Here is a 17,595-nt window from a genome sequence, read left to right on the forward strand (position 1 = left end):
GCACGCCACTAATCAAGCGAACGCATGCCGCACGTTCCTACACTCAATACATTTTTTCACTCAGTAGAGCTCTGCACTACACATGCCCCATTCTGAAAGATCAACCCAGGACATTCTCCCCCACCCAAAACTATTGTCGTCCTCAACAATGCTGGTGCAGGTAAGAACACAATCTTCATTGATATGTCAATTTTCCTTTGTATTTATCTTTGGTTTACTCTTTTTATTCAACCTATTCAACTTGTTCTGGTTTTCATCCACCATCGTCGCAACCTTTAACCCATCAAGTCTCATATCTTTAACACATCTTCGATCACTTAGACAACGATCTTCTGCTTTATCAACATCAATCATTCTCTGCTCGTGAGATCCCAGTGCAATCTCAAACACAAATAGGTCATCCTCACCCGCACGACAAATTTATCATCTTCATGCTCATGGCTGGGGTGCCTTTCAACCCCAGCAAGGGAAATTTCAAGAACTTCATGGTCCTGGCAGATAAAGATGACCACCAATGCGTGCCGCAAAGATATCAACTCTCTTAAGCACCAATTTGCGATTTTTCAATGGTTCAAACTAGTCCTCAAATAGGGGACGCCTACTTACGTATCACCTCAATGCAGTCTTTCAAAGTATCTTCTTGGACACTCGTCCTCACAAGGGCACTTTGCCCCAATGTTGCAACTCTCCTCCTGAAGCCAACACACTATACTCTGTCTCAGAGTCAGCAAAACATTCCTGCAGGAACCAGCAAGCCACAAACAACAACTTTTTCTACACACGCAATCCATTGAAGATCTGTCAACTCAAGAGTTCAAAACAACGAGCATTGTGCTCAACGTGAGTACTCTGCTAACCCATAATCTTGGGAGAGAATCTAGAAGTTTAGTTGAGTCTTCCATACCTGAAGGTGCAAATACATCCAGCTGAATTCAGCGTACATTCTCTGCATGCACAAGACAAACATCACGCTCCACCTGTGAGCCTAACACACAACTGGTAGGAATCTTTGGCTTATTTGCGTTCCCTTAGTCAAATGAACATCAACCTTACACTTCTGCTTATCATTAACAAAATGTCACATACCATCCTGCCAACATCTTGCTTTTGTGTTCGGTCAACCACACTTCAGTTGCATAAAATTATATAACCAAGATAAACTATAGTTGTCCTCTTCAGTGTCGCACACAATGAAGAACAAGGTCTCCATGAATCTTTCTACTCTGATGCCAATTTATCACGAACTTACTTTTTTCAATAAGCCAGTGCGGCACGACGATCCTTTCTTACTGCCGCAAGCCTCTCTATTGCTCTGTCACGAGCATAGAATGCTTTGCAAACCCGCAACATGCCAAGCTACCCAAGCTGGCCAGCCTAACGGTTAAAGGCCACGTACCAACACCTTTTTATGTACTGAATCATTTTTATTGACCCTGCACACCATCCTGTGCACAACTGCCTAGCGGAAGCTGATCAAGTGCATTTTCAAATGCATATTCTATGTAGTCCATGTCGCTTAGTGCATAATCGTCCTATACCAGTTATCACTTTTGAAAGAGGCACAAACTTTGCCTTAGCCTTGCGTGCCATGAAGCGTATTGCGACTCCATGCGCATGACACTGCAAAACCTCACCACTGAAGAAACAAGACCTTGCGGCCCCCAGTCCGAAGACCAGTTGATGATTGAACACCATAGCGAAAAGCACCACCCAGACTCATTCGTTGGTGCTTAGGCATTCACTCGCCTAACCCCGAGTCACCATACTCGGTTGGAACCACCTAAGGTGATTCCTGGAGGAATTAACCCTAACCCACATGCACCATCCTATGATCCTTAACCAAATCTTGCTAGGCTTGGGACTTCTTGCAAACTAAGAGGTCCTTAACCAAATCTTCAAAGGCAACATCCTATGATCCGCTGGCACTGCTTAACCAAACAACACTCTACGTATGTGCTGCCATACAACGATGCACTAACGACGATACCGATGCCTATCACATGCCATGTTACTACCGTACGTCACTGATCAAGCGAATGCATACCGCACATTCCTACACTCGATGCATTTTCCACTTAGTAGAGATCTGCACTGCACATGCCCCATTCTGAAAGATTGGCCCAAGACAATATATATATATATATATATATATATATATATATATATATATATATATATATATATATATATATATATATAAAACTAAGTTAATGCATAAAAAGATAAAATGCTTTGATGATTAATAAATGAAGAAAATGACTTACTGACCATTAATTTGATATATTTTTTTTAAAGCTCTATAATTTTTTATATTCTCCATGTATCCGAAATCACAAATATTTAGATTTAAAAAGTCTTTTTACCTTTCACATATACGAACTTTTTCCAAAATATATAGTTATTTTTTTTGCATAACAATATTTGTTCTCAAATCTGTATATCTTTAATCTGACATCAAAAACTTATGTTTTCATAGTCATTGGAATGGAGATACATGCCTATTACTTTCATGTTTTGAGTTGAAACTGAAAACCCCTTTAGGGTACCGTTTATGAGTTTCAAAACCAGAATAGAAACATGCTTTGCAGACTGAAACAATCGAATAATTGATCTTTTAGAGAACATTTTGACCCAAAAAAATGAAGGATTTCAAAAAACTACAAATAGAACAAAGAAACTAGACAAAAATATGTTTCCAATGATACTTGATTCGCTAGAAAACATTGAAGGGGCTTTAAACTCTGGCAACGTTCCTAAAATAGTAGATGAACAAGAGTAGTTGCTCTTTTTTCGTCTATGCCATGTTATTTTATGACCACCTGCTTAAAAAATCTTGGAAAACATAAAAAAAAAAAAAAGATCAGACATTAGCTTTCTATTGCTACTAAGATTACATTGATCTGATAAATGATTGTAAAGAAATGTCTTCTAAAAGATAGATTGTTCTTTATAAACACGCGAACAACAAACATAAACAAGGATGAAAAAGCCTGCATAAAATATAGGTGGACTTGAGTAAGTCTGCATATATTTTATGCGAACTCCGCACAAAATATATGTGGACTTGAGCAAATCTGCATAAAATATATATGCATTTCTTAAAGTTCATATAAAATATATGCAGACTTGCATAAAATATGTGCAAACTTCCTCAAGTTTGCATAAAATATATGTGGACATGAAGAAGTTCACATAAAATATATGTGTACATCCTCATTTTGTTCGAGTTTGATAGAATGTTCACAAATATTATTACGCGAACTTCGTGAAGTCTGCAAAAAAAAAAAGTGCAAACCTCATTTTAAGTGGGAGTATGCAGCAACGCTGCATTTTTGTGCAAACTTTGTGAGTTTTGCGCATGCAAAAGATAAAAAAGACATTCAAAACTGGCTATTTATGATTTTGGACATGAAAATAATAACGAAAATTCTAGGGCATTTCGAAAAACATGCTAAATTGCCAATACAATATGGCCATTTTCCATATTAAATGCATGTCTCATTCACGTTTTACGCCAGGCTGCAGTGTAGGTAGGGGTGTCAACAGGTTGGGTTTTCCCGGACTCGACTAGTACCAAACTCTATAGGGTCCAGGTATGGTGATAAATAAGAAAACCCAATTAAGACCTGGGTATGTATCTGGGTATAATTTGTTATATTTTATACCAGACCAGGCTCGACCAGAGTTCCGATTAAGATCCACAAATTTTCAATGTAAAAGTGATAAAAAATATTATTTTACCAGATATAGCCCAGGTCTGGTTCATGTAGTTCTTATCGGGTCCGGGTATGGTTTCTCTTATGGTGTATTTGATTAGACCTAGGTCTGAACCCGATACCATACCCGAAAATTGGGCTTAGGTCTGCTTCCACCTGGGTCCAAACCAAACCCGACCTGTTGAAACCTCTAGGTGTAGGGATGAAAGTATTTTTTTTTTTAAAGGCAATCTGGAGTTAGGCAGACAGTTATACAACTATACCATTGGGTTACGAACCTGCAAGGTCTCAACACAAGGTGACGTGCACTAGCTGCTCCTACCAGACAAGCTGAGCCCCCATTGGTGATGAAAGTGGTGTTGGGTAGACCTGACCCAACCAGAATTGACTTAGCTCGACTCTGTCATTTCCAAGATGAGCATTGAGGGCTGCGAGTGGGCCAGGTATAGGAGCCATTATAGTGCACCCAAACCAACTTAACTAATAAGCATCTAGTTTTGGGTTACGTGGTCTCGAAAAAATTGGACCTTCACTGGCTCACATAATTCAAAGGGTAATTTTTTATCTTTTAACAAAAAATTATGTAAGAAGAAACTCAAGTCAGTTGGGTTCACTAAGAGATATATCAATAACACTTTAGGCGAGGTGATTCAAACCTACTAGTGTTCTGAATCTGTCCTAGTCAGACTTTAAGCACTTATGAAACAACAGCAGCTTGGGTCGCCCAAGTGGTAGTAGGGTTGGGGAGAAGATGCTGACCCCTTAGTTTCAGGTTCGATTCTTACTGAGTGTGCAGGTGCCTTTCACTGGTGAGCTCCGACAGGGTTTGGGTGATCATTTAGAGATTACCTGAGAACTTTGTCATAAAAAATATTTATTGGAAAAAAATAATCTTTTAAAATGATGAGTTTTTTTTTTTAATAATTCAAGAAAACACCTCCTTCCATCACTGACCTTACATTGGCTGGCCTATGGTTGATAAAACCCTTGAGGTTTCCCCCTGCCTATAGAAAGAGTACACCCAACTTCAACTTTGCTGCAAGCTTTGCGTTTCTAACTTCGTTTTATCTGGATATTAATGCAATAAAACCACACTTCTTTTAATAAGTGTATATATAGGCATCCAATTTTGTGATATGGCTATCAGTTAGACCAAATAAGCCTATTTGATCAAGACATCAAGATCCAAATTTGTAGTTGGTCTCTGACTTGGATTGGAAGTAGGGTTGCAAATAAATCAAATGCAGGCTAGATCATGGCTGATCCGAAGCTGAATCACAATTTCATGCGGTAGATATGAATCAGGTCCAGTTTCAAATAAGATCCAACGAAATAGATTTAAATCCGGATCCAAACTTTGTATGGTTTTGGAAAAGGCTGAAGATGACTTTTACATGTACAAATATAGAGGATATGATATAAAATCTGAATATAAACCCAATATAAAAATGCATCTGCATTTGATGCCAAGATAGTCTTATTTGATGGAGCTGAATCCGATCTTATTGCACATTCGGATTTGATGCAAGATCCACAACCGACAATAATTGCAACTCGCTCTCTCTCTCTCTCTCCCATTGGATAAGTGTTTTTTCACATTTGGAAAGTGAAAAAGGAAGATATGTGAACGAAAAAAGAGTGGTTACATTGTTTTAAGGAGGGAAAGAAACAGAAAGATTAAGTAACTCACTTATAATTGGTCAGATCCAAATTTGACGTGCTGATGGATCGGACTCATATCTTAACCGTCTAACGTTTCGTTTAGTGAGTATTATATTTTTTATTATCTTCAATAACTTCCCAAAATTTTTGGCAACCACTAGTAGAACCTCTAATCTACTGCAGTCCCCTAATGGGCTCGTGGAGAGAGAGAGAGAGAGATTATGTATGCTTCAAATTTCAATAAGATTTGGTAATTAGTAAATATATCTAGAGAAAAAATTAGTAGCTTTTAGTAGACCATCTAAACTTTAACTTTTTTTTTATGACGAGGAACCCTTGCAGGAAAACCCCGGGTGGGGCCTTAACATATTATAATTGGTATATCTAGTATAATATTCTGGTAATTTTTAGTTGACAGTCTAATTTTTGGTAAATTCGATTATTAATAAATATATCTGGTAACATATTAATAGTTTTTAGATTGGATAGATGTTAGATTATATATGCATAAATTGGCAAATCCAAGTCTGATTTTACTTGGCCCCAAGGGGGGTTGGCGGGGCCTTGGCTGCTAGACGGGTAGTCAAGGTTTGATTCTCATGAGCGTTGCCCCTCTGCACAAGACAATGGGTAGCATAGGCTCCGGGACAGGGGTCCTAGCCTCGGAGTTTTACGCTTCCAGCACGACGACTGTAAGTGTTGGGTATGGTTTCTTCGGGTAATAAATCCAAAAAAAAAAAAACAGATTTTACTTGGTTCGAGATCCTGTTCTTGATCTCCATTAAAACCTACATATAGCAAAAAAACAAGTGGCCTAATTAAATTAATTGCTTAAAATAAAGCACAACAACCCTAGTTTTGACTCATGAAAACTCTCTCTCTCTCTCTCTCTCTCACTTCTATATATATATATATATCCTTTGGGTGTGGTTACTTTTTTTTTTTGAATTTATAACCCCGAAGAAACTGCACTTGGCATGAAGACCTAGTCACGCTGGCTCGGCCTGCTATACCTTCGGTCATCGTGTCAGCAGTGTAAAACTCGGAGGCTAGGACCCCTTCCCCCGGGGCCCATGTTACGCATTGGCTTGCGCATAGGGGTGCCGCCACTGAGAATTGAACCTTGTCTGCTAGTCTAGCAAACCCCCTTGGGGCGTCTGTGGCTGTTACTTAGCTTAACATATAAAATAACATAAACTCGTGTGAAAAAAATACAAATAGAGGCATTGTTACTCATAAGCTATAAAGAGGAGAAAGAAGAAATCTTACATGAAAGACAAAATCTCTAAGCCTCATGAGGAGGGAGGACTAGTGTGAAAGAAGCCAACATGGCATGTCTAGCCAAACTAGCTTGGAAAGTTGGCAACCAGGTGAACTCTCCTTGGGTCCAGCTAGTTAAAGTGAAGTATCTGAATTTAGAATCTATGTGGGTGCCTCAGCAAAGTGCGAGGTTCATATGGATGGAAAGAAATAAAGCAGGGCACAATAACCATTTTGGAACATGTTAAATGAGAGATTGGGGGACGACCAGGTAGAGTTTTGGTGTGACCCTTGGTGCCCCCAGGGTCCATTGATTAATCTACTCTCCTTGAGCACCAAACAAGTCATGTACTGCAGTTTGAGAGAGTGAAGGACCAACTGGATGGGGAAAAGGCTCCACAATGCTACTATATTGAATCTCAACTTTGTGTACCTGAGATCGTTAAGAGGATGGTAAACATTCAAGCATGGGCTATGGGTACCCCTGATAGATTGAAGTGGTTCCCGAAAAAGGAATTCTCTATGAGATCGGTATGGTAGGCAATCAGATCTCATGAGCAGGGGAGCCTGATCTTCAATTGTATTTGAATAAAGGTCTTCCCCAGAGCGGCCATTACGCTGAGGTGGGCAATAGAAGACAGGTTAATTACCCAAGACAAACTCCATAAGCATGGGATTCAATTCCTTAGCCGTTGTGAGTTATGTACAACAGCCAATGAAAACTCGGTCCACCTGTTCCTGCGGTGCTCGGACAACCTCTTTATTTGGGATATGTTGGCCTACATGTAATTTAGTTAATGACATACTCTTCTAGCTTTATGTGAAGTTCAAAGAGAAATTCACATTGGAGTTGGGAAAGAGCATTTCAAATTGTAATTTGGGTTATTTGGAGGATGCACAACCCCAAAACCGATTTTGAAAGAAGGTATTATGATAATCAGAGAACATGTGCAACGAGTTCTCAGCAACTCCAGGGAAGCGACAACACGTTGGAGGAACTCATCTTGCTGACACCTGTTGGAACCGGACTGAATCCAGGTCTGAATCTGTGGTGTATTTCAAAATTGCCTGGTGTGTGGGATTCACAATCAGGAATCACACTGGATACTTCATGACAGCATGGTGCTTCACTTTTGATAGAAATTTGGAGGCAAAAGAATGGAGTGGGTGGCCAAGAATTTTGGCTATGATAGCCTCAGGATCCAAAATAATTTTAGTATCTGGCAGGACTGATCTAGTGGCCGCAGTCCACAAATTTTTGAATGGTAGAAATCATACACACCAATACACCATGCCTCATAAGGTGAGGGACTTTTTGTATAGCTGTAATAGAGTAGTTGTACAGAAACCCGAATTTGATTCTAACCAGTAACCACATTGCTCATCTTTTGGCCAAGTTAGCGAGGGGGGGTGGGGGGAGGGGATCCAGAAATGCTGGAAAGATCACCCCTAGATTGGTCCCCTTACTGGGGAAATATATGAAATCTAATGATTATTTTTCATTGGAATAGAATCTGGTAGGAGTCTGCCTAACCCCAGCTTTCCTTTAAAAAAAAAAAAAGACATGACAATGTTGCATCACAAGTAAATCCTACAACTATTCCATTATTCACAAAGGATGGAATTTTATTCCTTAAAAGAAATCACCAAATTCCTATTGCTTCAACACAGCCGACTGGATGTGATGTAAATATGTGCCGTTGTGATCCAATTTGAATCTCTCTCTCTCTCTCTCTCTCTCTCTCTCTCTCTCTCTCTCTCTCTCTCTCTCTCTCCTTGTGTGTGGTTGTTAACACAAATAACATAAACTCGCGTGAAAAATACAAATAGAGGCACTGTTACTCAAACTATAAAGAGGAGAAAGAAATCTTACATGAAAGACATGAAATGGTCATTACAGAGAAGGATACAAGAAAACTTAAATACAAATAACAGATGCACTCCTAGTACCAACTACCAACTATAACTATAAGCCATCTACTCGACGTGTTCTTTTAACCCTGAGAAAGCCTCCTAAGAGCTCACTTAGACCACATTTCCATAATTTGCCATACACATTTCCCAGGTTCATTTATTGAAAATCAGGTTCTTCACAGGGACAATAACTTTGCTTTCTACTTACAAAGCTTTCTTCAACCTTAGCTATGGCACCAAATTGCTCTTCAGACAAGTCTTCCATCATATCACCCCAATGTTTTTTTTCTGGAACTTCAATGAACTAGCGTGCATTTGGCATTCCACAGGGAAAATATAAACAAAAGCCAAAAGTCTAGAAAACCCATGATTTTTATTACACTTTACATGGTCCTCTAAACTGCGAAACTGGACTTATGGCAGTAGCTGCATAGCTGAACACCAAAAATATCACCCAGATATTGTGGGTGTGAAGCAAAGGTCACCCCAAGCTAGTACTTATTTACTCTTCAGATTGGTGCAGGAAATTATTCTCTTTCCGTAAGGGCTGCTCCTAAGCGCTGGAAGATGAGGTTTTATAGCATCCACAAAAGCAGCATGAATGGCACCCTGGAGAATACAAGGACACATAATTGATTCAGTGACAAAACATTAATTTGTTCTTGGTGAAAAACACATGCATATGAGATGTTGATAGTCATTAACCTTGGAATTGGCCAGTGCTGACTGCACAACATAATTGGCAAAAGGATCCTGCAAGAGTTGGCCCAAACGTGAATCATCTATAAGCTCTTGAATAATACGTGCTCGCCTTTCATCTCCTGCTGATTTCAAACATTTCTCAACTACATTACTGCTGAATTTCTGTGCAGATAAGTATGCAAAGTGGCCCACTAGTTGGTCAATCACATGTGCGGTTGCCCATGAAACTTTAAGTTCAAATACATATTGCACCACATAGTTCCTGCAGGTGATTTGAAAGAGCAAGTTCATAAATGGATGCTTCAAGCCAAAAATAGATTTCATGCAAGAGCAAACTAAACAGGTTTCCAAACTAAAATAGACTGGCAACACAGCAGGTATGATGCATACCCAAATGGATCCTGTGATAAAATCAGTGTATTTGCAGCAATCTCATAGACCAACCGACGCCTTTGTTCACCGTCTGAATAGTGGAGGCACTTTTGCATCACACAACAACCATGACGATGAGTAGAAATTTCAACACAATGTCCTACCACCGCATCAAAGACAAACTGCCAATTGAATATTTTCATGTCATGTTAGTAGAAATCATGTTGCTGACATCAGTTATCATGAAAGCATAACTTTATGGTTAGAAACAAAAATAAAATAGTAAATATCAGAATAAGCAAAGCAAAGCATATTAACTTGGAATCTTGGTCACCTCATTTGAATTGACATATGAGGAATCTGGTAAGTTTCATTATGTACCACAATAAGTGAACATATTGTAAGAATAAAACTTTAAAAAAAAGGCACCCAGAAAGATTTTGTTGGAATAAAAACCTGATCGTGCATAGTCCTCCTCTTCCAAAGAATTTCTTTGTTTTCTCATATTGCTTTGTAGGTGCTAATATCAAGGAACCTAAAGCCAGGTTTGTATTACAAATGTTAAGAATAGTATCACTCAGATGAGGGCCAGTGATCTTTGAAATTAGAAATACTATAGCATAAGCATCTATTATTACCGTGTCAAAAAAGTGATAACGTGCAATAGTTATATTTTTCAATAATGTTGCATTGATTTCATCAACAAAGTGCAGAAAATGTGATCAATTAACCTACTTAGTGAGTAAAGTATAAACGACATTCTGTTTATCTCAGATATTGTCCCACAATCTTCTCCATCTTAACATGTACAGCTAGCTTCACAGAAGCTCACAGAAATAATCGAGTGATTAATTAAGCTATCTATGTTGTTCTCCATTTATAAATAATTTTGATTAATCAATTCATCAAGAGATCAAAACCATAAGGTTCCCCAAAAGGAGTCTAATATCCTCATACTGTTCAAAAGGCTTTACAATTTCTTTGATACTTGTAATTCTCTACTCCACATGTGAACAATTTTGCTATCTCTGTTTTGACATTTTAATAACCCTCTTCCAATTCTTGTTCATTATGCACAAATCTTGAGCCTGCCAGTTGGAGGAATTTTAGCAACACAGTTGAACTAGTGGGGAACTATACTATGCAACATGAGACATATTCACATGGATTAAAGCTCCTTCCCACAGAAATCAGAGCCCAGTAGAAAACATTTCTATGAATCATCTTGTTTTCTAAGAGGTGAATACGAGCATCCATTATTCAACTTCATAGATTGAAGAGCCTTACCTTGTGATGACTTAGTAGTAGAGTATATTTTTTCTTATTATCATATTTTTTATTGCACTCTCATTTATCACAATAATTTTTTGAAGATGAGGTTCAGTTTTTTTCCTCATCACTTGTTTTTTATAGAATACCCATTTATCACAATATGCATCATAATATACATTTGTTTTGGCCCAGTTCAATCTACCTTAATTGCAATAATAAATGGAATTTATACATCTAAGCATTGCAATATGGTTCAATAGAATCTCATCCTTGATCTACAATCTTGATCAGGCCATATCCTTCTCACACATCAAGAATGCTATAACAAATGTCAATCTATTCTTTTACAAGGTCCAATCATATCATTCTCAAGTCTCTTTCCCATGTAAAACGAAAGCCAACTAAATAATGCAACCTGACAAACATGAACCCACTCATATTCTTTACTTAAACATATCTAGATCATAGAAGCGATTTGTGTTTTCATAAAAATTATCTAGATCATATAAGTGCTTTGGATTTTCATAACCATGCAATACATCAGATGTTGGACCTTGCAGCTGCTTCTCGATTTGAAACATCCTTACCTGCACTCCAATGCATCCTGCTTCAGTACATCAGTTCCATTCCCCATCATACCTAGATAAAGCAATTCACACTATATCTGTTGGTTGTGATAACTCTACAGATGATATTTTTTTGTGGAGTAGCACTCTTGAGTTAAATATCTGAAAACTACAATGTAAGCAATATAAATATCTAAAAGCAGTTCTCAGATTAATGACCAACAATACTCTTATGGTCATCTTGTTTGCAGAACCAAACCTATGTCACATGGGTGCGGGTGCGGGTGCAGGTGCGACACGGGTGTGGCGCAATTTCAAAATTTTTGGACACGGGGACTCGGATATATATATATATATATATATATATATATATATATATATATATATATATATATATATATATATATAAGACTCGGTCAAAGTTGTGCCCATTAGGGGACAGGTGATGAGTTGTGAAGCCTGATTCAGGGTTTTTTTTCCATTCAGGAGGGGGGGGGGGTTCCCCCCGGTGCGGGTCCCGCATGCAGGTACAGATGTCCATGCTTCGTCGACCTTGGAGCCGAGTCCATGTGACATAGAACCAAACATAGCGCTAGAAACAAGCACTGCATAGGAGTATGAAAAGAATGATCTACAACAGCCTACAAAGCTGGACTTTGCAAACTAGATAAGAGGGCATCAATTTGTGTACCATTTAGTTACACATTCAGGTACAGATGTCCATGCTTCATGAGTCATTTGACATCAAACTGCTACAAATCAAGTCACCAGATATTGGCTACTAATACACTGTATTTAGATCCTTGGTTCAAACATTGTACTACTTTGCTTGTACATGAATTCATTTGCAACACCTAGGCCTACCATGGCTAACAAACCTTGATCTTTTAAAATAACTAAAAAAGTACATTTCACTTGACTTAGAGAATGATAAAAAATACATAAAGTTAATAGAAGTCAACCAGTGTATGAAGATGAGCCAACAGTTGTTGAAAGGAACCTGAAGGGTGGAAAGCGCTAATACAACAGAAGCAAAGAGGTTTCTGTGGGACCAACATAAACCAATAAAAGAAAGGAAAAATTATAGAAGAAAAGAAAAGGAGAACATAAGAACTATGCCACTGGGGGTTAAATTCTTTCCTCATGTGGTGTTCATTATCGAGCATAGAAATATATTGCTTTCAGAATTGCATCTTGAAGAATAAGTATGAATAACTCATACAGAAGGCCAGTTGGCAAAGAAAGACAGTTGTATGCAATTGAAATACAAAATGTGGTTACTGATTGAAAAAAAAGGTCTTTATTAACCATACATCTTTATTCTTGTGGATTATGACAACACGGCCAAGACTCACATGAGAATATAAACATAAGGGAAAATTCTGTCAAAGAATTCAGCATGTTAAACTTACCTCATTGTATTCATTATCTAAGCATTGCAACCACCGCTGTACAACATGATTTCCATTTGAGTCCTTTGTTAATAGCACTATACCATCCTTAAGAGATGAAACAACCATAGCAATTTGCTCTGGAGTTTTAAGAGTTTCTATAACTTTTTGTACAGCTCGAGTCCTAAAGTTAGGAAAGAAAAGAGACAATCAACCAGAAGAAATGACAAGAAGATTTCAAATAATATCACTAGCATGTAAATTGGTACAGGCAAACACACATACCCATGCATGTTGAGAGAGATGTTTACGAGGATCCCAGCAGTACTGGTAATAGAATGAAGAATCTGCATTCTTTGATCCTCATTACATACATCCATGAGCTTTTGAACTAGATAATTTCCAAAAGGATCAGTCATGAGCTCAACTATGTGGTCTATGATCTCAATAAATATCTTCTGTATTTCTTCTGGAGTGCCATCGACAAACTTCTCTTGCAAGAAACGGCAGCCATGCTGATCTTTTGCAAAAGAATAGATTTTTCCTTCAACATCATCCAATGAAGTACATTTCAGCTGCTGCCGTGCTCTAGGAGTAAACCATTCTGATTTATCAGGTGAAGATCCTCCAGAGTTTTGACCAGAGAGTAGGAGTGAACCTGCATTCAGAACTGAAGCATGGTGATGGCAGTGTCCATTTGATAAAACCCTCCCAGAATTAGCATGGCAGAGCACAAGGTTGTTTGCTGAAACTGAACTTGGCTTCAAGCTCCTCAATGAATTTAGTCCATGTGACCTAGTCAATATCTTTTCCGGGACAATATGTCTCGCCTCTTTCTCCAATACTTGGAAATCTTTCACAGCTAAATTATTTGATGGGCATGACAGGCCAGTCCTGGCTACGTGGTTCTGCCCATGAACAAACGGACAGCTCTCTCCCCTGCCACAGAAACCTTGAGCATAGTACTGGCAATGGCTACCACCCAAAAGCATAAGATTGGATTGGTTAAATTCTTGAGGAAGCACATTGTCATTCCAATATAAAGCTTGATTGGGTTGTTCAACATGAGAAACAGGCATCTCATAATAAGGTTGACCAGAATTTCTGCTCAGAGGTCTGACGATTCCATTAGAGGTTGATCGAAGGTGATTGTGAGTCATAGTTCCTTGGCTCCAAAGCTGTTGCAAACAAGCATACTGCTCTTGCATTGCCCTCCGCCTATCCTCATCCATATGTTGCCATGATATATGAGTATTGTTTAAACGTGGCACAGGTGTATTTGAATGTCCATATTGTTGTTGCTGCATAAATTGAGAACCTCGGGCATCCAAGTAATACTGTTGTTGATACGCAGAAACAGGGAACTCCACTCCAGAAACAGGTACTCTCGGAAATACCTGAAATGTGTGAATGCCTGTGGGCAATTGCATAGGTTCTGAATACATTGGAAGGTTGTGTCTCTGCTCCCCCAAAGTGTTGACAAGTTCATCAACTGGCAAGCAAGGCCCCAGCTTATGCTTCTTCATATCATGAATGTTGAGTTTCAAAAGCTTAGCATTTTCTTCCCTGTTTGTCTCTGCACTGAATTTATTCATAGTGCTCATGTTTGCTAGAGAAGGAAACCTCATTCCACACACATTCACCATCCCTTGGGGATCCAATGTAGAATCTCCAAAATTCAGAGAGTTTACTCTATTGGGCGATGGAGGGAGAACCATACCAACCACTTCAAGGTCAGAATGTGGCTTTCCCATCTGGTTAGAATACTGGTCCTCCACCAAAAAACCAGTATGGAGTGAGTCCTTATAGAGTACTGATGATTCTGTGGCTGGGCCGATACTCATTCCAGAATTGAAGCTTAAATTAGCAAATGCAGATGTCAACGATTGATCATCTGGTAAATTAGACTCGATATTGAGGCGACGCGCCTCCTGATCAATGCTTTCAGCTGGTGTTTGGTATTCTTTTTTGACAATGTTGTTTGCACCATCCAAGTTCCCTTCATTTTGTGATTGTTGATTGTATGTGTTCTTTGCATTCAAGCCACAGTAAAAGGAAGGGAAAGAGCTAGATGAGATAGGTGAAACAGAAACAGGCGACACGGATACAGCATTAGCACCATGTTTCGATGATTGTGAAGCATGGTAATAGTTAGTAAAAGCATCAGAACGTGAGTTTTTTCTCATGGTTTGCTCACTCAAAGGAGCTGCAACCAAACTTGGTGACGAATTAATAACACCGGATTCGTCCGAGTGAAGGTTTCCAGCAGAAGTAGCATTTGGAATCTCCCCCAAAAGCATCTCGAATTCTTCATCATCCTGTTCATTACCACCCTTCATCTTGTGCATATAAGAGAGTACAGAATGGTCTCAAATGAATGTGCAGAGCCAGCTCTATCAATCTCCAATGCAGATCAATACACAACCTTAAACATCTCCCACAAGCTAAAACTCGGAATATCTTAAAACCTTCCTAGAATTCAGAACCTCAAAAATCTTACTCCTCATACGATCAGAGTTGAGATTTCTTAAAAGGAACCAATACTCCTTCATACAGAAAAACAATAAAAAAAAATTCAGAACCATCTCAACCACAGCATGACATCCCAAACAAGCAACAAAACAAAACAAGAAGATCAAAACGACAAAACAACAATCAACTCATCAAAAACGTTGCTTGTGAACGAAAAAATCATCAAAATACAATCAGAATCATCGGAAACCAGATTCCCATAAAAATAGCAGAAATTCAATAAAAAAGAAACACCAACAAATCAGAAACCGATCATCTGCAATTTCTGCAATCAGTATTCAAAAGAACCAATGGAGATAACAAAACCCAATTGACAGATTACCATAAAAATGCACCGCAAATCCAAAACCCCCACAAAACCGATCACCATCGTCAAAAACGAGAAAACAAACCCAACCAACAAAAGGAAACATGAGAAAAGGAGAGAAACTCAGACTAGAGAATCATCAGAAGCATCACAAACTATTTAGATGGATTGAAAGCAGGGATGAGAAAGAGAAAAGGAAGAAAAGAGTGCGCTTCAGATGAAAATTGCTACTATTAGTACCTGCATTAGACAAGAATATTAGAGTCTTAAGAGGTGTTGAAGTGAGACCCCAAAGAGGGAAGAGAAAGAGAGAGAGACAGAGAGAGAGGAGAGGTTTTTGTGTGACTTAATGAGCAATGCAAATGGGAATGAATGGGTGGGATAGGTGAGAGTCGTGAGAACTGAGAAGGGCGGCGTATGAGAGAAGAGGAATGAGAGGAGGATTCAAAGGGAGAGAGAGAGCATGCATGGGTTTGGTTTGGTATTTGTTTTGTCATTTGGAATATAACAGGCAAAATCAAATTTGCAATTTGTATATTTTTTCATGTTACGTCGTTTATAACATATAAAAATAAGTAAAGGGAACCTTCTTAAGATAGGAAAGTGGAAACTACCATTTTTACCCATTTTAACCCAACAATTGAACCCCATTTTACCAAAGTTAAAAAAGTTAATCAAACTAATTTAGAAAGTGATAGGCTCTCCAAAATTCTCTCCTAGTCAGTTACATGAAAGATATTCTAGTCATAATCAAATCCAAACTACTCAACTAAACAATTTCTGATTTTCTTATTGTTTTCCTAATGACAACAAACCAATTAAAAAACAGCCGTCCATCTTGGGCGTGGTGATGGGCCCACAATCGAGAAGCTGGTTGGACCCACATAATGAATACCATACTTGTGAAATATAAATTGAATGTCTTGATGAGCTATTTATAGGTATGATAAATACAAGTTATGGCAAAAAAAAATTTCTGTATACTTGTAAAGGTAGACTTGATTAAATTATAAGCCCTTGTTATATTGTATTATATATACATCTATGTAACTAAGGTTAATTAGCTAAACTCTTCTACACTTGTTAAAAAAGGGAGAAAAAGGTTTATTTTTTTCTGAAAAATTAAGAAAATTATCCTTTTCATTTCCCTTTTTATAATTGATATGATAGTTTGTGAACACTCCTGGAGAAAAGGAACCAGTGCAATGCTCAAACAAGAGGCCAATATGCCACTTTGTCATATGCATGGCTTGACAGTCGGTGTACTGTAGGTTGATGTGCATAACTCCTATCTGATGGCTGCCAATATTTTGCACTTTACTTGAATTTATATCAACGATCAAACCAAACTTAGTTTGGATTTTTATTTTAATCTCATAGGCATGCTTCATTTGATATTATTTTTATGAGCTCATTGGTGTAAAAACATCAAGTCCTCTTGCCTACTAGAGAGTATGTGATGCAGGACTAGCGCAGGATGTAACCCGATTCAGAATTTGATTTGTGGGTCCATTTTGTTTTTTTGGATTTTTTATGTGTGGATCATAGCTAGATTTTGGATCCATATTAAATTAGGTTTTTTTTTTCTATAAAATCTTGTTATTTTCTGCTAACTCTATAGCCCCTCGCAGGTCACCTATGGAGCTGTCTAGACATCACGAGTTCGATTCTCTCTAAGATCAAACATGCATTAGTCAAGGAGTAACAGTGCAGAGCCAATCCACTGTCTGTCCTGGGGTTTACCACTATTAGGTGGGGTCAACTAGGGCACAATTTTGATGGATTTATCGTCATTAAAAAAATAAAATAAAAAACTACTGCTAACGCTATTTTTGAGTTCTGATGAAGTTTTAGTATAAAAAATAGATGGTGTGTTGTCAGATCTGTCAGCAAGTTTAGTG

General features: G+C 38.2%; 1 protein-coding gene across 1 annotated transcript; it reads right to left on the reverse strand.

Moving 5' to 3' along the window:
* Window positions 1–8,556: 8,556 nt before the first annotated feature.
* Window positions 8,557–15,194, reverse strand: LOC149830681 (uncharacterized). Its single transcript, XM_090015515.1, has 5 exons — window positions 13,141–15,194; window positions 12,877–13,039; window positions 9,645–9,808; window positions 9,258–9,516; window positions 8,557–9,161 (listed from the first exon to the last, which is right to left on the reverse strand). Exons 1-5 carry the CDS (start codon window positions 15,192–15,194, stop codon window positions 9,051–9,053), a joined length of 2,751 nt encoding a protein of 916 aa, XP_089871641.1. The 3' UTR covers window positions 8,557–9,050.
* Between the last annotated feature and the right edge of the window lie 2,401 nt (window positions 15,195–17,595).

Source organism: Nuphar pumila, chromosome 8 (genome assembly GCF_984573655.1).
Source record: "Nuphar pumila chromosome 8, dmNupPumi1.hap1.1, whole genome shotgun sequence".
Classification (NCBI taxonomy): Eukaryota; Viridiplantae; Streptophyta; class Magnoliopsida; order Nymphaeales; family Nymphaeaceae; genus Nuphar; species Nuphar pumila.

Excerpts from the sequence above, each read along its gene's own strand:
- LOC149830681 (XM_090015515.1), bottom strand. The coding sequence starts at position 15,194 with ATGAAGGGTGGTAATGAACAGGATGATGAAGAATTCGAGATGCTTTTG. Across the intron at positions 9,517-9,644 it reads TTATCACAGGATCCATTTGG|GAACTATGTGGTGCAATATG; the intron begins GTATGCATCATA and ends AATCACCTGCAG. Across the intron at positions 9,162-9,257 it reads CAGCACTGGCCAATTCCAAG|GGTGCCATTCATGCTGCTTT; the intron begins GTTAATGACTAT and ends TGTATTCTCCAG.